The sequence below is a fragment of the Argopecten irradians genome, chromosome 10, assembly GCF_041381155.1.
Source record: "Argopecten irradians isolate NY chromosome 10, Ai_NY, whole genome shotgun sequence".
NCBI lineage: Eukaryota > Metazoa > Mollusca > Bivalvia > Pectinida > Pectinidae > Argopecten > Argopecten irradians.
Genome location: NC_091143.1, coordinates 41,383,994 through 41,407,423, shown reverse-complemented (window position 1 = coordinate 41,407,423; position 23,430 = coordinate 41,383,994). Strand labels below are relative to the sequence as shown.

At 34.7% G+C, this 23,430-nt stretch overlaps 1 protein-coding gene across 3 annotated transcripts; it reads left to right on the top strand.

Annotated features, from left to right (window-relative positions):
* The first annotated feature begins 2,215 nt into the window (after positions 1-2,215).
* Positions 2,216-22,368, top strand: LOC138333929 (BOS complex subunit ncln-like). Of its 3 annotated transcripts, none has more exons than XM_069282602.1 (15): positions 2,216-2,282; positions 3,237-3,468; positions 3,863-4,053; positions 6,822-6,966; positions 9,044-9,138; positions 9,605-9,688; positions 10,283-10,475; positions 11,324-11,448; positions 11,888-12,078; positions 12,958-13,075; positions 13,898-14,061; positions 16,471-16,524; positions 17,100-17,178; positions 19,015-19,101; positions 19,559-22,368. In XM_069282602.1, exons 2-14 carry the CDS (start codon positions 3,294-3,296, stop codon positions 19,078-19,080), a joined length of 1,680 nt encoding a protein of 559 aa, XP_069138703.1. In that variant the 5' UTR covers positions 2,216-2,282; positions 3,237-3,293; the 3' UTR covers positions 19,081-19,101; positions 19,559-22,368. The 3 variants fall into 3 exon arrangements, 2 of the variants coding, with proteins under 2 accessions (XP_069138703.1, XP_069138702.1); XR_011210048.1 differs by lacking the exon at positions 2,216-2,282 and having other exon boundaries at positions 3,189-3,468; positions 19,559-21,156; positions 21,300-22,368; XM_069282601.1 differs by lacking the exon at positions 2,216-2,282 and having other exon boundaries at positions 3,189-3,468.
* The last annotated feature ends 1,062 nt before the right edge of the window (positions 22,369-23,430 follow it).

Genomic DNA, 23,430 nt, shown 5'->3' with positions numbered 1-23,430 from the left:
TGGCCGAGTGGTTAAGATATCTTGACATATTACCTCAAGCCCTCCACCTCTGGGTTACAAGTTTGAACCCCATGTGGGACAGTTCCAGGTACTGACCACTGGCCGGTGGTTTTACTCCACCAACAAACCTGGCACGTCCTTACACGACCTTAGCTGTTTATAGGACGTTAAAGTAATTAAACAAAAACAAAAGTGATACTTAACTAACGCTCGGTAACTAGGACGTCGGTGGGAAACATATACAAGAAAAAAATCTGAAAAATAATTAATTGCGTCCCACAAAAAAAGAAAATCCATGGCACTATGTCCTTTATAGAATTAAGTACTGATTGTGCATGTACCAAAAGCAAAATGAATTATTTTATATCACAAGATATGTTTAGATATATTTCGCTGAGCTCCATTGGTACACCGATACCATGTTGATACATAAAGAATAAAAAAAATGGACATCTAATTCAACATGGAAGTTTGTTACAAACTGGCTGAAATGTTTGTTAATACATATATTAGTTGGATGACAGAGGATTTAAATATAGAGAGGACATTTTGAATTATTTCCAAAGAGGGCTATTCAGTGATAATGTTACGACAAAGCTTGTTTAATCATGCAGACAATATCTATTATCATGATGTGTTTTAATTAAATACCACAGTGCATAATAATTAAAGTGGAATGTTTAAGTTACCTAATATGCAGGACCTGCATTGTTCTGTCAAAACATCAGGATTTACTAGTACGTTGTTGAATTATCATGTGTTTGTTTTTAATAAAAAATAATTCATCCTTCGATTTTACAACCAAATGATAACCATGTGAGCTATTTAATATTGAAAAATATACCTATATAATATCCTTGTGATTTAAAATGTACTGTGTACAACACCTTGCAAACTCATTTGGTACAGGACATATTTTTCATCATTTGTTTCAATGTTCATTCCTTGTGATTCAATATTTTTTTTTTCAAAAAAGTAATACTTAACTAACGCTAGGTAATCATTAGGACGTCGGTGGGAAACATATACGACCCGCGTTGTGAAAATTAACATTTAATTTGTTTAAATTGTTCAGAAAGTGATGACAGGTGTAGTATTAACGGTAATACCTTTTGCGACTCTCCAACATTATCAATCTCGTTTTACATTCCCATTTTAAAAGTGAAAAGCCATTTCGGAAAGATAGTCTGTTTTTAACGTTTTAGGGAGACTTCAGAATCAGCCACTGTAGGGTACACCGATGCCATGATACACAAAAGAATTAATCCGTGAAATAAAAACAAATGGATCGATATGTAATACAACGTGGACGTTAGCTACAAACTGGCTGAAATGTTATTTATATATATATTGGTTGGATGACAACAGATTTAAATATAGAGAGGACATTTTGAATTATTTCCAAAGAGCTCTATTCAGTGGTAATGGTATGGCAAGGCTTGTTTAATCATGCAGACAATATCTATTGTCATGATGTGCTTTAATTGAATACCACAGTGCATACAAATCCAATTGGAATGTTTAAATTAACTAATATATATGCAACTTTAGCCTGAACAAGAGGCCTAAATGACCTGAATGGCTCTGTCAAAACATAATTTTCTAGTACTTTGTTGGGTCATCAAGTGATTTTTTCATATATAAAAAAATAATATTTCTCGTTGTTATCATGGTGCTAACTATGAAGATACACAATAAAAGTTGTATGCATGCATCATATCATATAAATATTAAAATGTACACGCTCTGAGTTGCCTTAGTGCGGAAAGAGGATAATTATATAATGGATTAGGTATTGTATCATCCGGTCAGACACACACATTTCTGTACCGTTTTTCGTCAATATAGACTTCACTATCTAATTCGTCGTATATGATATATCTGTGTTGGCTTATATGAATTAGTGCGGAAATAGGATAAGAGATTTTGCATTGTAGCATTCGGTCAGACACACGCACTTCTGTACCGTAATTGTTCACTATAGACTTCACTACATCTAAATTCGTTGTATTTGAGCTTCCGTTGATGGTAGTGGTGATGAGCGCTTTACGTAATTGTAAACTGTTTACAGTGCATTTAAAACTGTTGGCCACTTGGAAGTGCTGAGATGTCAATTTATATCTTCGTTTAAAAAAATATATATATATCGCCTACAATATGCACTCGAACAATTAAGGCACATTCGTTATATAAATATACACGTATTATGTGTACTATATATTGTGTATTTTAGTGAGGTGGTTAAGAATAAGAAGACTGAATTAGCTGTACGTGTTATGCAGGTGAGGGTTTGTGTGAGGGTGCGTGTGTGTGAGGGTGTGTGTGCGGGTGAGATATGGTATCGGTGTGAATTGTGTAAATGTATATGTATATATACTGCATACGTAATGTACATGTACATGTACATAATCATATGTGCCATATCAATACAGTTGTATCTCTAAATATCAAACTGTTGACAAATAAAACTATTACAAAGGGAAAAATCGCCTCTTTATCATTGCGGTTATATTTTAGATCTGTGAGATTTAGAAACATTAGGACTACAATGTAAATGTAGATAATATATTTCTTTGTAAGCTAAAAGACATATACAGAAATTGTACACTTTTTTAGTATATCCACCAAATAAAAAAAAATCTTGAAATCTACATTATATTGTATACAACGCAAATATTTTAAAAACATATACCTCCTGTCAATGTCATAACATGTTACATAAAACGTAAATTCCTAATAGGTAAATTATAAAGTATGTAACATATTAATAAAGACAGCCTACTGTAAAAAATTAACCAAAGTTCTGATTTTATGTTTGTCGTGTGGTTGTTTATATTTATTTATTTATTTATTTATTTATTTATTTTATTTATTTATTTATTTATTTATTTATTTATTTATTTATTTATTTATTTATTTATTTATTTATTTATTTATTTATTTATTTATTTATTTATTTATTTATTATTTTAGGGATTTATCACAATGTCACATTGACATTGTTATTAAAATGTATTGATTAGTTATTTGGTAAGTTGTCCTTAATCGCATTTGCTATCTAAATATATGTACACTGTACGTGTAGGTCTATAGGACCTAGGCCCCTATATACGTACTTATAAAAAATGTAATCAGATTATTATGCGAAACCATAAATTAAACCGATGGTCAGAGTTATCTCCCTTCGTATACGCTCTTCCGACCTCGTTCTGAACACATGGTCATTTCCACTTCAGAATCTCCGTGACATCCTAGATTTAGACCGCTTGTGAAGCGGTTATTCCACCTTCAAAATGGTCCTCGACACCATAGGAGAGGTCTTGGAGATGTTCAAGAACAGCTTTCCATTATCTTTCCTGTTTTTCATCCCGATCTTCATCATAATCTCTCCTGTGAGCCCGGTGAATGCTGCTCACGAATTTGCGGCTTATCGAATGCAGCAGTACGACATCCACGGGACACATTACGGTACAAAATATGCATAAGAATGATCAGATACTTGTTAAGAGATTTTCTTATCATGTGGCAGCATAAATAATTCGTTAAGCAGATGTTCGAAGTATTTAAAGATCACTGAACTCATTAAAATATTTGCACAAACACAAGAACGCTTTCTCCAGCAGGACCGGCATTTGTTTTAATTCGTCTGTGACGTTTAAATGGCTTTCTTTATAAATATCGCATATCTCATGTTCCTGTTAACAATAGGAAAGAAATAATGCTTATTTAAGTACTCACGAAGATAGAACTTATATATATTTATTTCTTGATTGATTTACATTTTCTATTGTTATCAGTTGCAATTTATCTTACTAATACAGATGTAAGATATGAATATTTTAATTTCTTTTTCATCTGAAAGGTTGCAAAAGTGCACTTGTCAACATGGAAGCCAGGCCGATTGATGCCAAGATGATTACCAGGCGCTGCATAATTGTCAGACTTCAGGAAATCTCGATCTCTAGGTACCGAGATCTGATCCAAGAAAACGCTGGAGCATTGATGATCCTGCTCCCTAAGAACTTGTCAGAAATCACTGAACAGGAGAAAAAGGTATTTACAGTGTCTGTTTTATGACAGAAGAATTGCAATGCTTCGGTTTTCAGATCCCAAAAAAGATTTGGGTAAAGTACAATTTATATTACCACTAATTAAATGTGACGTCATCTTTTGACATTAATTTTTTATGACGTCATAATTAATAGATGGTGATACTACTAGATCCAATCTAATAGGTAATGTGGAATTACCCAAATCATTTTTGGATCTTAAAACTCCTGTAATCTTTAGAATATTCTTTTATTATGTAGTAGAATTGAATTGGGTTTATCATTAGTGAACATAAAGCAATTAATGTATGATTTTTCCAGAGCCCTAAAGTGAGTTCTCAAAATTTCGGTAAATTCCATAGGAACATCAAGAGTCCAGGACTCGTCGAGGCATGTCCCTTAAGTCAATGGTAGCTCAATTGATAGAGTATTTTGTAGTGCTAGAACGGGTATCCGGATAACCGGTTCACGGTTCGGTTTCAGTTTGTATCCGGTTAGCATTTTAGCTATCCGATAAACGTCACATACATTTCGTACGGCAAAAATACTCCTCAAAGTAACGAAATTCCTGTACTAATGATCATCTTCACCTATAGTAAAAAGTATATATGCTTTCAGAAGCGCAATTTTGTAATGAAATTAAAAGTGTTACGACAACAGTGTTGTTATCGGAAACTGTGTAGTCACTAAAAAGCTTTTGTACTTATAGGTGTCACTTAGCTTCTATGCAAACGTTCCACTGACAGTATTGCCAACCTCTGATGAAGTCAAATCGGGTGATCACCAATTCACCCTTGAAAAAACGGGTGAAAGGGTCAAAACAAGGGTTATATGTGAAACAACATTTTAGTGTAATTTTTAACACTTTTTAAAAGCCTTAAATATGCATATATTTATCATTTTCATATTGTTATTCAATAAGATTTATGATTTTTTTGTAATAATATAATCAATATCTGATAATTAATAAGAATATTGTATTAAACAATCTTTAAAATAAAATTTCATAAAATCCAGATTTTTTGTTCTACACGTGTCCGGTTTCATTATTATCTTTGACTAAACAAAATGACGGCCATTATGATTAGCTTGTCTGCCTACTACAACAGGATACCGTTCACGTTGACTATGTTTTATTCATGTGAGTAAATCTTTGTCTGAAATCACAAGGGTTTGTTTTGAAAAATTTTGAAGAGATTATTTCTGATTTTGAACAGTATGAATTGGCCATGTCTAATTTTGCTAACTTGCTCTAGCTAAAAACGATCATAGTCATCGTGATGCATGACTGAATAGATTAATTGCTACCATTTCACATCTTTATTCAAGTTTGTGTAAACACAAGCATAGCTACCTGCATTATACAAGGGCCTGATATGAGTCTTACGCCCTGAGATGTAATTAAAATTGCGCTAATGGCTTGATCTGACGTTTTTTTTGTGAGCTTTTTGACACTTTGGTGCAAATGCTGAAAATCAGGTTATTTGATCATGATGACCTGCCGGGTCAATCGGGTTATGCATTCTAAAATGTCTAAAAAATGGGTCAACCCGGGGAAATCGGGTGAGTTGGCAATACTGCACTGAGTGTGATGTGTGCAAGTGCCATGTGTAAAAGAAACCATTTGCAGGAAGTAGGCCTACTTTGACATTGTAAGTGTTTACACCGATTTCAATTCACTGTCATGGTTTTATTAAAAACAAACAAAATAAATCTAATTCAAAGCAATAATTCTTTGTGTTAAATGAGTGTTTCCTGAAAGATATGAACAAATTACAATTGTTATGGAATCCGGACGAAGTAAATCGGGTGAGTTGGCAATACTGCACTGAGTGTGATGTGTGCAAGTGCCATGTGTAAAAGAAACCATTTGCAGGAAGTAGGCCTACTTTGACATTGTAAGTGTTTACACCGATTTCAATTCACTGTCATGGTTTTATTAAAAACAAACAAAATAAATCTAATTCAAAGCAATAATTCTTTGTGTTAAATGAGTGTTTCCTGAAAGATATGAACAAATTACAATTGTTATGGAATCCGGACGAAGTATGACAAATTCATGGCATTGATGTACGACCTTAACGTTACTTAACTACAAAATTGTACAAAGTTATCCGGTTACGGTTCAGTTAATCCAATCCGGTTAACCGGTTGGCATTTTTACTAACTGTTCCAGCACTAGTATTTTGCTGGTGTTCCTAAGTCTGGGTTGATTTGAATATCAGTCTGACTGCTGAGTTTGTTCTTGCTACAACAAAATACCCACGGTAGTTGTATAAGGGTCTCCCATGTCTTTAATACTAGTGAAGACTTTTGAGAAAGGAGGGAGCTAGTAGTGTAGTGGGATTGCAATAACCCTCAATTGGACTGGACTGATCATTGGTGACCAGCTGATAACTCAATTGGTAGAGCATATGGCTTGTGTCGAAGATCCCAGGTTCAAGCCTCAGCCTCCATTTTGTCACAATTAAAAATTTTTTTTGAAAACAAATTCACATACTCAAGTTTACCTTTGATGGCCCAGTTCGGCTGATTTAGTGGTTATCATCCAAATTGCTGTTTTTTTTTTGTTTTTTTTTTTCTCTCTTTTTAAATTAAAAATGTGTCTGTTTTACAAATCCAAAATCTAAAAGTTAAACTGATATTATTAACCAAACCAAGCATTGTTTATAATGCTATTTTGATGATGATCTGAATTTGGTTAACTTGCTGGTAAATTTGAATTAAAAAAAAGTTTTATGTTTGTATTAAATTTAAATTGTTTTAAACCAGAACCTGGAGTTCCTGGAGAAGGACATTCTCTCTGAGGATACGTTCGTCCCAGTCTACTTTTCTCCAGAGACGGACGATCTGCTGCAGATTCACTCTGATTTGCAGTCTGGTAGCTCTGGCGACCAGGCAAACACTGCAGTCGATGGTGAGTGAAATTAACTCATTCACCCCTGAAAACTTATATGAACTGGTCTAATTCAAAGGCTAGAAGATTTCATTATGATTTTTTCAGGATTCAATGAGTGAATTATATCAGAGCTCCAGATAAGATGCATAAGTGCGTAATTACGCATTAAAAATACATAAAAACGCAATGAAAATAAATTAAATGCGTACAGAATCCGCACGAGAAAAAGTAAATACGCATTGATATCTGAAATAATGCGTAAATATTTCCGAGAACAGCTGGAACTGAAACCGAAAGTTGAAATATGTCTACCATTCGGAATTCTCGGGCTTCATGAATGACGCATGCCCTTTATACGTTCGACTGACGCTGATCTATAATTGTTCGATTAATCTCTGTGTTTTACATTGATTTCTGTATGAATTTAAACACATGACAGACTCAATGTTTGACAAGTAGCCGCGTTAAAATGGAGGCATCAAAACCGGGACGCTATAGGACTAAAAAGAGTGATAACGTCCCATCTATTCTAAAATCCTTCACAAGAAAAGACAATAAAGATAAAAACTCTTTTGTCAATTCAATTTTATTGAAAATCATCGATGATGTCAGTGTTCAACCATCAAAACAGGTCCATGGAATTGGGTCCGTTTCAGAAAAAACAATCGAGTAGTGGAAAAAGAATTATCCGTGGTTAGTTGAATATATAATATAATAGTGATATAAAGAACTGTAACCATTTTCAAAATGATTTATAGGAAGAACTCTGATAACACGTTTCAGTTTATCATTTATTATTGCCTATTTTGTAAAATGATGGGTTTTGTGCATTTTTATTATTTTCTGACAATTTTTCAGAAGAAAAGAGATCGATTTAGAAACCAAATATATCTATATAACATGTACAGTCAAACCTACCTAATTCATGACCACCCAAGGGACAATGAGAAAAAGTTTATAGACAACATGATCTTTAAAATAGTCTTCAACACTTCAGAAGCAGTTGGTATTTATACAGTTGTTATGACAGGTTTGACTCTATGTGTTTTTATATATTAATGAACACAGTGACAGTCTATAAAAAAGTTTGAAAACCTTTACAAAAACAGGTCAAATTCAGCATTTAAAGTATTCACAAGGGTAAATTACCCTTTGGAATTTTCAAATCAGCATTGGGAAAAAAATCAAGGAGTGAAATCAGCATTGAGTTAAAAATAGGGGGTAAAAACCCTTTGACCTGAAATTTTATCTGGAGATCTGTTATATATGTTATCAAATATAACTGTAAATTCCAAATTTCTTTTGTGTGCTAATTCCACGAATTTCAGAACAAAAAAGACTTTGTGAATGTTTTTCTTTGAGAAAAAACATATCTTCACTGTTTTTGAAAAGTAATTCTATTTTTAGTGTGTGAAAAATAGTCCTCAAACTTGCTTTGAAATAGAAATTGTGAATTTAAGTGGCGATGAAAGAAAATTGATCCACAACTTATTTTTATGAAAAAAAAATCTGGTTGGATAGTTAATGGGTGATAAAATATCTGTTAATGGTCATTTATAAAGTCATATTTAAATTTGGTAAGTTCATAAATCTGGCATATATTTTAATGCATGAATCATATAATAAAGAATATCCCATTATATACATATATTGCATCTAAATATTGTTTTTAAAAAACAGATATATTATATAAAATAAATGCATGACAAATGGTTAGTTTCTATACCATAGACTTTTATTAGTAAAATATACAGTTTTCACATAGTTTTGTGTTGACCTATGAGATTTAGAACCATATTCAACACAATAAACGTCCCCATCCCTGAATTACCCCTCGAGCTCCCCCTCAATTCCACTGGCTTTGACTTAGTATAAATGCAGAATAATTATATGAAAACCTTGAGTTTCTTTATTTAATTTCTTTTGCAAATTGATTTATGACTTACTTTATTCAAAAATGCTTAAAAGGTAGTCAAAATTTGGTTCCATTATCCACCGCTTTATTTTTAAGAACCCAGGGCACTTCTTGGGTTGATTACAGTTATTTGAATTCATTGGGTTGAATATGGTTATTTGAATTCTTTTTCGATTACAGCACTGTTAGGGGCTGCTACCGCCAACGGTTTCCAGATCGTTGTCAATGGGGCCCAGTCCAAAAGTCTTCCAGACTTTCAAATCACAAATCTACAGGTATGGATGCTATAACAAATAGAGAGTTAGCTACTATCTATTCTATACTAAGTATATTATCTAATGCTATTGAATCTTTAGTCCTAAAATTAAGATGGCCATTGATTTGTCTTTATTGATTGCTAGAAATTAAACTGTACTGAAGTTTGTACTTAATTTATGAAATATAATGAAGTTTGTCTTAATTTAGCGACCGCCTCTGTTTAAAGACCACCTGCTTAATAAGACCTCTTTTGTAGGGTCACAAATTGAATTTATGCGTAAAAAACATCTCATCTGACTGTAAAAAATATTGTAACTTCCTCTGTCCCTTGGTCATGAGTGGTCTTTAATCTTTATAGACCATGATTGGCCAATTCCAACACATTTCATATTGTGTACATAACTTGCTATAAGTATTAAATAGGCCACTTTTCTTTTGTCCCTTGGGTGGTCTACTTTAAAACTATTACATTCTGTTTTACAGGGTCATTTGTCTGGTTTTGGGATTGAAGAACAGCTGCCTTCTATCGTAGTTGTAGCACACTACGATTCGTTTGGAGTGGCCCCTGTAAGCTATTTTTAGCTCCTTTTGTTATTTTTAGGTACCAATCAAAACATTGGTGCAATAGTTTAAAAACTTTATGTAAATTGAATTCATGATATAATATGAATTCTTGTATTGTTGAAATTACCATCTGTCAAAAAACGTTAAAAAAAGGGGGGGATAAAATATCAGCTACATTTCTTCATTTATCGGGTAATGCCTATCTTCATATATGCATGCCTATAATTGGAGGGGTGTATGCTCATTTACAAGCTCAGAAATCATGTATGTGAACCAAACTGAAACTTTCATTTTCAAACTCATCAACTATCACGTAAGAGAGAGACAAAAGACTATGTGGATAATGGTTCAGATCTATAAGACTACTAAGCAATTTATGTAGGATTTTTAAAGGCGAGTCCAAAACACTAGTTTTCAAATTCTGATAAGTCCAAATGCAAAGAATTATTTTTATGTAAAAAATGAAGTTCCTCAAAAAAGTCCTACTGGAAAATGAGTTCAGGACACATATGTCTAAGTGAATCCTGTAAACCACTGGACCAGCTTTATTATTGTCATATGTGTCAGTTGTTTAATACAAATATGTTTTATTTCCAGAGTCTTTCCCAGGGTGCTGACTCCAACGGCAGTGGTGTGATTGCTCTTCTGGAGCTGTCTAGGCTGTTCGCCAAGCTCTTCACTAACTCCCGCACACATGCGAAATACAACCTCATCTTCCTCCTGTCAGGGGGTGGAAAGTTTAATTACCAGGGCACCAAGCGGTGGATAGAGGACAACATTGACTCACCAGGTACTTCTGTTAAGTCTTTAATGACATTTAAGTATCAACTGTATAGTTGGTATCAACTGTATAGACAAGTTGTTCAATTTTGCGGTTGTAAAATTTTGCGATTAACGGTCTTGAACTTATTCGCGGGTGCTTATTTTCGCGAAATATATTTGTTAGCCTTTGAAAGTGTATTAGGTATTATCCTCACAACAGACTATTATACGTAAAACCATGATTTTGATCAATATTGCGGGTTATAGAATTTTGCGAATTTGGATGGCGCTGCAAAATTAAAACCCCCGTGAATATTAGTAACTATATATAGTACTTACCACACACCTATAATTTAACCTTTTTATCTGCAAAAAGAACATGTTATGAATTAATTATAAGCAGTCACAATCTTGAGTCATTATATACTGCATTGATTTCCTTCAAATTAAGGTGTTTCAGTACAAACAATCTTGAGGCTGTAATTCTTTTCACCGCTGAGGGTTTATTTAAAGTCTTTGTGGGGGAGGGGGATGTGTGTAGGTGTTATTAACCATTTTCCTTACACATAACAGGCTGGGATTAATTTTCCTGCACGGAATGAAATAAAGGTCAGGAGTCACCAACTTCCCAAGCTTGCAGGTTTTAGCTGGGAACTTCCATTACCTTTTACTCTTCTGTTATCTAGTTTTGTATTTGAACTGAGTTCCAAGGCTAGAAATATGCATAAACCAAAAATTTGGGGTGAGAGTGACAAAAAATATCGCAGATCTTCTTTGATGAGCACACTAAAATATGTATGTCTATAATTCAAAAGCTTTAAATTCAAACATAGAATTAAATTCCATTAAAGCTCATTTCCTTGTGTGTTTTAATAGATGGAAACCTGCTCACAGATGTTGCCTATGTTCTGTGCCTGGACAGCCTCGGAGACTCGGACCAGCTGTTCCTCCATGTATCCAAACCTCCGAAGGAGGGTACTCCAGGACACACATTCTTAAAGGTAAGATTTTCTGACGATGTAACTTAAAAGAAGTTGGTTCGATTTAATTTGGGTGTTTAAAGTCAAGATTTGAGTTATAAACTCTATTCAAATCTTTTCCCTCCTTCTATCTCAACACGGACTTAGGACAAGCTTAAGTAGAGTTTATTTTAAGAAGTTTTAGCATATCCATGAATATATTGCAATGTTCATATACATGTAAAAATAAAATGATAAAAAATAATTTTCTTTACTTTGTATAAGAAGGATGAGTGGAATTGGGGTTGTGGCCTACAGTCGCCATAGTTTTAACATTTTTGAGTGTGGCATTATACATTATCGCTCTGAATAATCATTTTAGGACCCACAGAAAAAATTACATCTTGTGAAAGTGTAAGCAACCAAGGGAAATAATCTCATTAATTTCGAAGCATTTTTAAAATGTTCTTACATTTTGCAGAATCTTGAAGATGTCGTCAAGACATTTTTCCCAGAGACAGCTTTCAAAATGGTGCACAAGAAAATTAACTTAGCAGACGACATGTTGTCATGGGAACATGAAAGGTTCAGCGTGAAACGTCTTCCAGCATTCACTGTGTCACATCTAGAGTCCCATAAATCACCAGAGAAAACCACCATCCTAGATACAAGGTTAGTCATAGGGGGACTGTCGCCTACAATTTTGATTATCACAATTTAAGATTTCTATCGGGAAAAAACACTATTGTCACAGTGATAATTAAACTATTGGAGACTTCTCTAAATTCAAGTAAATTTCACATGATGAATCGGCCGTCATTCATACTGTACATTAGTGCAGTGGTGGTTTAGAGTTACTTCCCTTTACCTGCTAGTGTCAGTAGCAACTCAAACACATTGGCGATCGTGACCAATTTAATGTTGGTGTTTGTTTTTTGATCGAAATGCAAAAAAAAAGTTACATTTTATCATAACTGTTAGCCTGTTACCGTATCGATTGAACGTGACTGAGCTCTTCATCATTTTAGTCCAAATTACAGAAAAATATATGACTTTTGAAACTATTGATAGCTTGGCATACTATCAGCAATTGTTGTCAACTTGTTGAGTTTGCTATTGATTGATTGAATTGAGAGGCATGCAATCGCATTGTATTGATAGTCTGATCTATTGTTACACCCACTAGTCAGCCAGAGACTCAGCATTGGACAAATATTTTCGGGAAATAAATAACTATATCGTTGATACTATATAATCTTATAATACATATTTTTGTGCGCTGCAACAGTGTAACACATAATATTTACAAATAAGTCTGAAAATGAAGGAATTAAAATTGCACATGAAATGATTGCCTTTAAGATCATATATAGTAAGTTATTTCAATCAAAAGTAATTGAAGTTCTACATAATTGCATCAAAGATATGCCAATTTAAAGCCTAGAACCTTTAGATAATTGATCTAATGTCTAAATATCATTTTTGTGATAAATATATTTAATTTAAATGCCTACAACTACAAATTTTATGTTTCAAAATGCTCTATTTCAGAGATAGAGTTGATGCCCAAAAGTTAAGCCAAAACATCCGTGTGATAGCAGAGAGTTTAGCGAGACACTTGTATAACCTGACAGACCAGTCAAACCTCCGACTCTTCACAGATGCTCTGGTGAGTTGTTTGTTGTATCACATAATCAGCCTAATATCCAGTCATTTCGCCCGTGTAATATTTAGATTGCTTATATCACTAGAGTAATATAGTGCTTTTTCTTGACTGGAAATTCATTGTGACATCATGACTTGAAGTCATTAAACGGCTATCTAAGTTCATATAATTATATTTAACACATGTTCTACTTTGTAAGTCACAACTAGGGCTGGGTATTGGAAGGTCTAAAACGATACGATTCATATTGACAATACACTGAAACAATACACGATACATATTGATGATACAGCGGACCTCTTTTTCAAATTCAGTTGACCATAGTGTTTTGAATATTGTGACAATAAAAGTCAATTTTGATAAAACATTCTATTACCAGGAAAAAAATCTACCAAACATTTGATTCGGTTTATCATCTGTGTTAATTTATTCATGTCAATTTGTATTCTTAGTTATGAAAAGGCATTTCTAATCCATCTAGGTGACACAGATGCCTTAAACACTTCCTATTGATTGATATGCTCTTACTTGAATGATGTTTTAGAATAAATTTTGTTTGGAATTTCCTATTTCTATAACAAAAACAGTAGGGTGAGATGTAAAACGATACAGCGATTTACAGCATGTTTGTGTATCGATATTCGATACACTGGTGGAAACCGATACATATCGGTATATCGATATATTGATCCAGCCCTTGTCACGACATTGACTTTACCACGTCTTTGTTGCATTCAATTTTTGATTAAAAACTTTTCATGAATTTTCAACTTGTCTCCATTATTACAACAGACAAAAAATTAATATAGACATTTTATGTAACAGGATGTACAAGAGAGTCTGGTATCCGCCTGGCTCGACCAGCTCACCGCTCAACCTCGCGCTATGCAGCTTCTTGGTAAGGACAGCGGCCTGCTCAATACTCTAGAGGAAACCATGAACCGCTACCTCAAGGACGTCCGTCGTACAACACTGAAGGCAGATAAAAGGTACATCAGTCAAAATGTTAAAGATGTTCCCCTGCTGACGAATGGTATTTTTTCTCTCTCAAAAACAGGAGCATACAAATAAGTATTTTTGTTCTGTTACAAAAGTTACTTACTTTACACCATTATCACCATTGAAAAGTTTGAGCTTCTTATTTCAATTCAAGATAAAAATAATTAATTTGGTCCTAAAAAAAATCCATGGCACTATGCCCTATAAGGAATCAAGTACTTATTGTGCATACACCAAAAGCAAAATATATAACTATTTTACATGCATTTTTAGCTCACCTGGCCCGAAGGGCCGGTGAGCTTATGTCAAGGCGCGGCGTCCATCGTCCGTCCGTCGTCCGTCCGTCAACATTTCCTTTAAATCGCTACTTGTCATAGAGTTCTGGATGGATTGTAACCAAATTTGGCCAGAAATATCCTTGGGGGAAGGGGAACAGAACTTGTATAAATTTTGGCTCTGACCCCCAGGGGGCAGGAGGGGCAGGGCCCAATAGGGGTAATAGAGGTAAATCCTATAAATCGCTTCTTGTCCTAGAGTTCTGCATGGATTGTGACCAGATTTGGCCAGAAACATCCTTGGGGGAAGGGGAACAGAACTTGTATAAATTTTGGCTCTGACCCCCCGGGGGCAGGAGGGGCGGGGCCCAATAGGGGAAATAGAGGTAAATCCTATAAATCGCTTCTTGTCCTAGAGTTCTGCATGGATTGTAACCAAATTTGGCCACAAACATCCTTGGGGGAAGGGGAACAGAACTTGTATAAATTTTGGCTCTGACCCCCCGGGGGCAGGAGGGGCGGGGCCCAATAGGGGAAATAGAGGTAAATCCTATAAATCGCTTCTTGTCCTAGAGTTCTGCATGGATTGTAACCAAATTTGGCCACAAACATCCTTGGGGGAAGGGGAACAGAACTTGTATAAATTTTGGCTCTGACCCCTCGGGGGCAGGAGGGGCGGGGCCCAATAGGGGTAATAGAGGTAAATCCTATAAATCGCTACTTGTCCTAGAGTTCTGCATGGATTGTGACCAGATTTGGCCAGAAACATCCTTGGGGGAAGGGGAACAGAACTTGTATAAATTTTGGCTCTGACCCCGTCGGGGAAAGGACGGGCGGGGCTCAATAGGGGAAATAGAGGTAAATCCTATAAATCGCTACTTGTCCTAGAGTTCTGCATGGATTGTGACCAGATTTGGCCAGAAACATCCTTGGGGGAAGGGGAACAGAACTTGTATAAATTTTGGCTCTGACCCCTCGGGGGCAGGAGGGGCGGGGCCCAATAGGGGAAATAGAGGTAAATCCTATAAATCGCTACTTGTCCTAGAGTTCTGCATGGATTGTGACCAAATTTGGCCAGAAACATCCTTGGGGGAAGGGGAACAGAACTTGTATAAATTTTGGCTCTGACCCCTCGGGGGCAGGAGGGGCGGGGCCCAATAGGGGAAATAGAGGTAAATCCTATAAATCGCTACTTGTCCTAGAGTTCTGCATGGATTGTGGCCAAATTTGGCCAGAAACATCCTTGGGGGAAGGGGAACAGAACTTGTATAAATTTTGGCTCTGACCCCTCGGGGGCAGGAGGGGCGGGGCCCAATAGAGGTAATAGAGGTAAATCCTATAAATCGCTACTTGTCCTAGAGTTCTGCATGGATTGTAACCAAATTTGGCCAGAAACATCCTTGGGGGAAGGGGAACAGAACTTGTATAAATTTTGGCTCTGACCCCTCGGGGGCAGGAGGGGCAGGGCCCAATAGGGGAAATAGAGGTAAATCCTATAAATCGCTACTTGTCCTAGAGTTCTGCATGGATTGTAACCAAATTTGGCCAGAAACATCCTTGGGGGAAGGGGAACAGAACTTGTATAAATTTTGGCTCTGACCCCCAGGGGGCAGGAGGGATGGGGCCCAATTGGGGAAATAGAGGTAAATCCTATAAATTGCTACTTGTCCTAGAGTTCTGCATGGATTGTAACCAAATTTGGCCAGAAACATCCTTGGGGGAAGGGGAACAGAACTTGTATAAATTTTGGCTCTGACCCCCCCGGGGGCAGGAAGGGCGGGGCCCAATAGGGGAAATAGAGGTAAATCCTAAAAAATTCTACTTGTCTTAGAGTTCTGCATGGATTGTAACCAAATTTGGCCAGAAACATCCTTGGGGTTAACAGAATTCGTATGTTCCTATAAAGTATACTAAATGCTTGAACCATTTTCTAATATATAACCATAGTTTCAATAGATAAGAATTTCCACGAAAACATAAAAATGGATTTACCTCTTATTTTTAAGATTCCAAGTAAACCTTTGAAAATCATTGTATAGGCCCTCATTACTGCCTGTAAAATGGTCAAAATCTGTTCTTTTCGATTTTCAGATTAGTTTATGACTTTATTTCCATATTTTTCAGAGATCCTGAATTCATGTTCTATGATGGTGCTAAGTACCAAATGAGTGCTTATAAGTAAGTGTGCATTTTCATTTAGCTATATTATTTCGTATTATAATTGGAATATGCTGTATTGTGTAATTATGTTGCCATGATCAGTGTTCTGAAGATCAAAGTTTCAGAAGAGTAGGGCGAGACAAAGTTGTCATTTAGGTGTTTACATTTAATCTACAATTAACTCTATATATATGGGTTTAGATCTGGTTCAATTCTTTTCTCTGTCAAGATTATACGATAATGGCTTGGTATGATAGTATAACAGAGTTTCAACATATTAAGATTGAGGCTTCAGTTCATTTGTTCCACTTCATTTGTAGCAGAGAAATCGAAGGACATTATTCTGAATTTACAATTGTGTTTGACAATACATTTTGTTAAAAAAGATATAGAATGAATATTTTTGGAATTTTACACAGAACTAGGGTAAATTTTCAACTGCAAAAATATTTATTTCACAATCATCGGTATATCAAGAATTTAAGTTTGACAAAGTTTACTCAGGGAGTACGGAGAGTACGGTATCTTACCTTGGATTTTGAGAGGATCATAGCTACCAGACTTTTTTTTATGTTTATATATATCATTTTCAGTGTAAAACCCGCCATTTTTGACTTGTTCCTGGCCATGGGGATAGTTGGATACCTATCTGTGGTGTATTTTGCAGTCATGGTAAGTTTTACCTTCAATAAATATTACGATAGTTCTGATATACGCTGTAACCCGTCAAAACCGACCTCGTCTAATTCGGATACCTGTCTATTTTGGCTTAATTGTATGCCATTTCCGTTCTTTATTAGAACCTATTAAAAATTTGTTTAAACCAAAAACCTGCCTTTACCAGCCAAATATACCAGTCCTGATGACATTTGGTTTCGGCAAGTTACACTGCATAAGTGTAATAAAATACACTATTCTCTTCTGTTTGATTTCTAGTGTACTTGCATTATTCAAATATAATGGTTCATAATTTTTTTTATCAATAACATTTTTACATACATGTGAGTTTTCATAACTCTACTGGGACCCAACCAATAGTCGTGACAGAACAGTAGTTGTTATTGAGTGTATTGTGTCCAGATTTCCTAATGTCTGGGGCTGCTGACGAATACTTCACGATGATGTTTTTTTATTTATGTGGAAATAATGTCTTTTATGAGCCATAAACAATGAAATTTTTCCCAAATCACTTCTGTTCCTTCACGACTACTGGTAGGGTCCCAGTAACTTCAATAATTTGATTGTTCAGAATTATGATATTGTGAATCCCTGCCAAACTGAAATATCTAAATGTAAAATAGTTTACCAGTATCCCATTAATTTCAAAGTAAAGGAGATTCAGCTATTTTATGGCTTGATATGGTGTCTCCCCTTTGAAGCTATAATTCTTAATAAGAGTTATATTATTAAATTCAAATTAAAGTCACGATTAAACAACTGAGACCTATCGTGTAGATAACTCTTCACGATAAAATGTGAAAACAAAGTGAAAAATTTTTTGTGCGAGTGTACTCGCTCTATTATTTTCCTTGTCGGGTGGAGAGTCTGTGTACATCCGCTATATGCACAGATTCCAACTGCGCACGCGATACCGGAAACCAGTGTCTCATACATACCGTTTAAGAGATTTCGCCGTGATTTTAGTGACCAATCTTTCAAAAACAAATACTAAGACATACTTGTCAGCGATAATCTACTATAAATTAAGAATAGTGACATTACACAGTGACAAACGCATTTGTTTTGTGTAAACTTCAAGCGGCGTATCATACAAACTATTGCATTGGTCACGATATTCTAAGCATCTGATCGACTTCGCAAACTTCCGGAACAATACAATGCAAATCAGGTTTAAATAGTCAATAAAAGAAAGTGACGAAACGGATAACTTTTAGTACAGGCCACATATTTGATTTATTTCATATCATCCTAGGTCCTAGGTATACGTTCCACTATCGCTAACTAAAATCTGTGATTACAATCTGCATTTGCTGCAGTTCTAATAAATATTTCTAAAATCACACATCCTTGCATAAGAAAAACAAAAAAAAAGACAATAAAATATATCAGCCTGGGTATCTGAGCTCTAGATCTAATGTTCCCCCAGAAAGGCGTTCAAGCGTGTCACAGGGAAGTCACCATGTGCACAGAGACTGGACAGTGTTCTAGCGGACGACTACTTTGAACAGTGAAACAAGTCTTTCGTATCAATATCTATATGATAATAAACACACTTCTATGTAACAAAGAACAGACTTAACAAAGTTCAAAGGTATTTCGCATTTGAAGTTCTGACGAAGTAAAGGAAAGTATATATTACAATACACTAAGGGCGTAAACCATCTCCTTACAATAGGCCCAAGGATAATGAGCGAAAGTGCTTCGTAGTACGTACACGGGAACACTCGTTGCCGAGGATGATTTCATACTGGAAATTAAGGTTAGGAAGTAGTTAACGAGCACTTAATGTCTAACAGACATACTTCTAGTTTGTTATTTCTTTTTCAGAATTTCCATTATTTCTATGGAGCTTTACGCAGTGTTACGAGCCCAAAGAGAGTGAAAGTGCAGTAAATAATTAATGTGAGAGAGAAGGTATTTAAAAATTATATAATTATGCATATGCAGTAGAGAAGATCAGTCTATATTATGTATATATACAATAATTCAGTTTTAGTACAATATAATACTTTGTTTATCTCCCTTACACTTGTGAACAAATAAATATATCAAGATTAAAAATTCTCAATATTGCAACTTTTCATTTATTTGGTGTCATATATATCAGGGTATATTGACCAGTCAAATTATTATTTCTGACTTTTTGCAAATTAATTTTAGAAATTGAAATAAGTTACACTTGTCTACTCATTTCCATCTAAAATATTTTTGACAAAAAGACTTGGTGCTGTAAATGAAATCACATGACTATCATAACACTGTACAGACAAAGAAATATCCAATTGTCTTAGAGGTAGAGTGAGAATAGGGATTTATATTTTACCGAAATTAGAAAATAACAATTTTCACGTTTGATATTTGCTTCTTACAGATTTATCAGCCAGCAAGATCTTCAAAAGGAGATTGAAGACACAAGAATATTCAAAGAACAAAAGCTTCTTATGCAAAAGATTTTTATACTTTTTCTAGATTAGAATTGTATTATTAAATGCAAAAGAAATTCCATTTTTCGTGATATGTATTACTGTCCCAAAACCAAGACTATTTTTGTTTGTCTGTCTCAACAGACATGCTTTGAAGCCTTTGTAACTTCAGATTTCATCTTCTCATTTAGAAATTCTCTGGATTTCTGTAAACTGTACAGTTGCTGTAGTTGTTTTAATTTTGCTAAAGTCACAGATTTTTCAATATTAGTGAAATTTAAGACGTCGAAAAATCATTGATTTACATATGATATCACACCCTGTCACATGAATGGCATTTTCAAAAGCTACATAAGTGATGTGTTAAAATAAACCCCTGCAAATTTTTATGCCCGCAATATTTTATCAACTGTATAGTAACTTGAATTGAAAACTATTAATTACTCTGATAGAATTTTAAAAACACAAAGGATCGGATATAAACATGACTGATAAGTTATCTTCAGCTTGGCATTTACACGCTGCAATGTTGTCATTGTTCTAGCAGCTTTTGATGTCAAGTAAAAATTCCGAATTTTCTGTAAACATCTGTAATTAGTAATTACTGTTATTCCTAACTCTTTATTTGGATAAAAAAGGCATACAAATGCTGGAGTATGTAATTGGAATATTTAAATAAAAAAACATTTTTTGTCAAAATATACATTGGTTTAGTTTTAGTGTCTAAATTTGATGTTTTCATCATCCCTTTTAACTCTTGGCATAAGATACATCATACACCATATTTCGGATATGAAGCCAAAATTGATTTTTATGATTTTCATGCTATTGATCTCAGAACAATTTATTATGATATTGATAAGCTAAAACTCTTGATGGCTTAATTTTCTGTAAAATGTAATTATATGATTAATTTGTTAACCAGATATGAACCAGTATATTCCAAAATTTTATGATTTTTGTATGTTTTTTATCTGTGAGTGATTCAATCTTGGGTATATGAATATGTTGTATAGAGAATGGGTTGATGTACATTTACCGGTATATATTGTCTTATAAAGAAAATAATCAGAATTATCAATATATTTCATCTAATTACGCCAATATTCAAAAATTGTTACAGATAGTCTCTTTGTCTTTATGATAATGCATCAATATGCATTACACTGTGCTACTAAAGAATATTATCTTGACCTTTAAAACCTTGTTACATCTTCAATTCCTTTTCTTGTAATTGATAATTGGGGATTATCGTGGCTTTAATGGATTTGCCACAATCCTTCTAAATTAAAATTATAAATGTCCTTTTGTGGGAGATGTCTTATGACAGTTTATCTGTTTAGTTTGCTGATTTTTTCTCCAACTGCTCTGGCTTTCATTCACCTCAAAGGCATGTTGGTTCATGGCATGGCTTTGAACAGTTGGTTCATGGCATGGCTTTGAACAGGACGTCGAGCATAAACTAAAGTAAAATTGATGCCATCATCACGCATGCTCTTTTCATTTCATGTTGAAACTTTTTGGATAGTTTTGTTGATGCCACCACGTACATATATATAGCAATTATGGACCTTTGTTGAGGTTAATATGGTGTTATATTGCCCGAGTAGAATAAATAATGGCCTTAGCCCGAGGTCATTATTTGAAATTCTACAAGGGCAATATAACACCATATGGACCCAAACAAAGGTCCATAATTTTTATATTAGATTTGATAATTATTTTAAACGTTTGCTTCGTGCTAAGTAATATAGAAATGCATGGAAAATGGCTCGACTACATCTTCCTGAAGAACTCGACATCAGGGTATTGTTACGTCATAATCACAATATGGAATTTGGAGTGACGTCACAATAGGAATATTGACTCTGGTGTGACGTCACAATAGGGAATATTGACTCAATGTTTCTAAAATGGAAACATCGAGTCAATATGCTTTCTAAGAATGGAAACATCAAGTCGATATGCTAAATATCGCCCTCCACGTAACAGTGTATCGGCCAATGAGAGTGGTGGAGAATCGGAGCATATCTAATATATATATATATATGTATGCCATAGCTTGAGATCGAACCAAAAACCTTTTGTGCAATTGCCTCTTAACTTATTATTAAAGAGTTCTGTGGTATGTAGACTTCAGACAGGAGCCCATAAAACAAATGATTTATTTCCCTTGGTGCATTTCTTTGTGTATTGTTGATTTATCGCTTGCTTACTACGCTACCTACATATATCAGAATTACAGACTTCAGCAGGCAGCTCATAGATGGTTTAGCTCATTATATTTTAATTACCTTAGTTCTGTTTTAAAACTAGACTTTGTGCTGTAAAACATTTATAATTAATGTAAGAAATGTTATTACAAGATATTTTGTAAAGCAGGAAATTTTATAATTAAAATTGTATGTAGATATGCTTTGTTAGGCTTAAGAAAGAAGTCTATGCAACGAAAAGAAGTAAAAAACATGCAGAATGCTCATTGTACATTGTATTAAGGAAATCAATGTAAGTGTTATTTATATCAGCTTTGAAGAGTCTTGAGAAAAACAGATTAAGATAGTATTTATGATTACACTAAATTTAACCGTATTCCTCTGTTGAAGTTTTGTGTGGTCTTGGTTTTGTAATTATGTCCTGACAATTTACCAGAATTGCAGAACATTTCAGGGATTGTTCCTCTATATATTTGATGGCGTACATTTTGATGGTATTTAATACTAGATAATAAAGCCAGCTCGAGAAGATCTCATCTATAGTACAGTGTGTGTTTGTTTTTCATTCTATCTTCACTATGTCTCCAAAAATGTGTATTCTTCCATATAGTGACCGAGCGATTTGGAGTGTCTCGTCATACTATCACTAGTCCTCCAACTCGGAGTCAATAATTCAAATTCCATGTGGGATATTGCTACAATGTATAGTAACTGACAGCAGGTCGTTGTTTTTTCCTCTGGGTACTCTGACTTTCTTTCACCTATCAAAATCTGAGGTATCCTTAAATGACCCTAGCTATTGCAAATTAAAACACAATTTTCTTGCAGGGATAATCGTTCAAAGGCGTATGATCAAAATGAGGCTACGTGGAGAAGGCAGTACATGTACAATTTCAGACACTAGATGTTTTAAGGACACCTGAGACGAAGTCTCAAGTGACCTATTCTAATCGCCTTTTGTCCGTCGTCGTCCGTCGTATGTCCGTAAACAATTTACATTTTCGACTTCTTCTCCAAAACTGCTGAAGCAATTTCAATGAAATTTTGCACAAACCTTCTAAGGCATAAGGCTAATCAAGATTGTGAATTATATGGTCCCCACCCCCCAGGGGGCTGTGGGAGGGGCCAAAAGGGGTAAAATTGAGTAAAATTTCAAAAATCTTCTTCTCTACTCACAGATGTGGTAGAATCAAATACTCTTCATAGATAGAAAGGTCTTAAGGTCCTTTACAAAAATTGTGAATTATATGACCCTGGGGTCTCTAGTTTCCCCCTGGGGAGGGGGTTAAGTTTACTATACTTATATTGAGAAAGCACATTTTTGCGCATTATTTGGTCATTTGTAATAGGAAATGAGTCAAATGTTGTCAGAATTATCAGTATGAGATGGCCATTTAATCCTATTAACAAATTTTCTATGACTGACCCCCAGGGGCCTTAGGGGTGGGGTCAAAAGGGGTCAAATAGGCTAAAACTTCAAAAATCTTCTGGTGAAATTCTGGAAATGGTAGAATCAAATACTTTTCATAAATAGAAAGGTCGTAAGGTCCTTTACAAAATTTGTGAATTATATGACCCTGGGGTCTCACGTTTCCCCCTGGGGAGGG

Excerpts from the sequence above, each read along its gene's own strand:
- LOC138333929 (XM_069282602.1), top strand. The coding sequence starts at position 3,294 with ATGGTCCTCGACACCATAGGAGAGGTCTTGGAGATGTTCAAGAACAGC. Across the intron at positions 10,476-11,323 it reads GGACAACATTGACTCACCAG|ATGGAAACCTGCTCACAGAT; the intron begins GTACTTCTGTTA and ends GTGTTTTAATAG. Across the intron at positions 14,062-16,470 it reads ACACTGAAGGCAGATAAAAG|AGATCCTGAATTCATGTTCT; the intron begins GTACATCAGTCA and ends CATATTTTTCAG.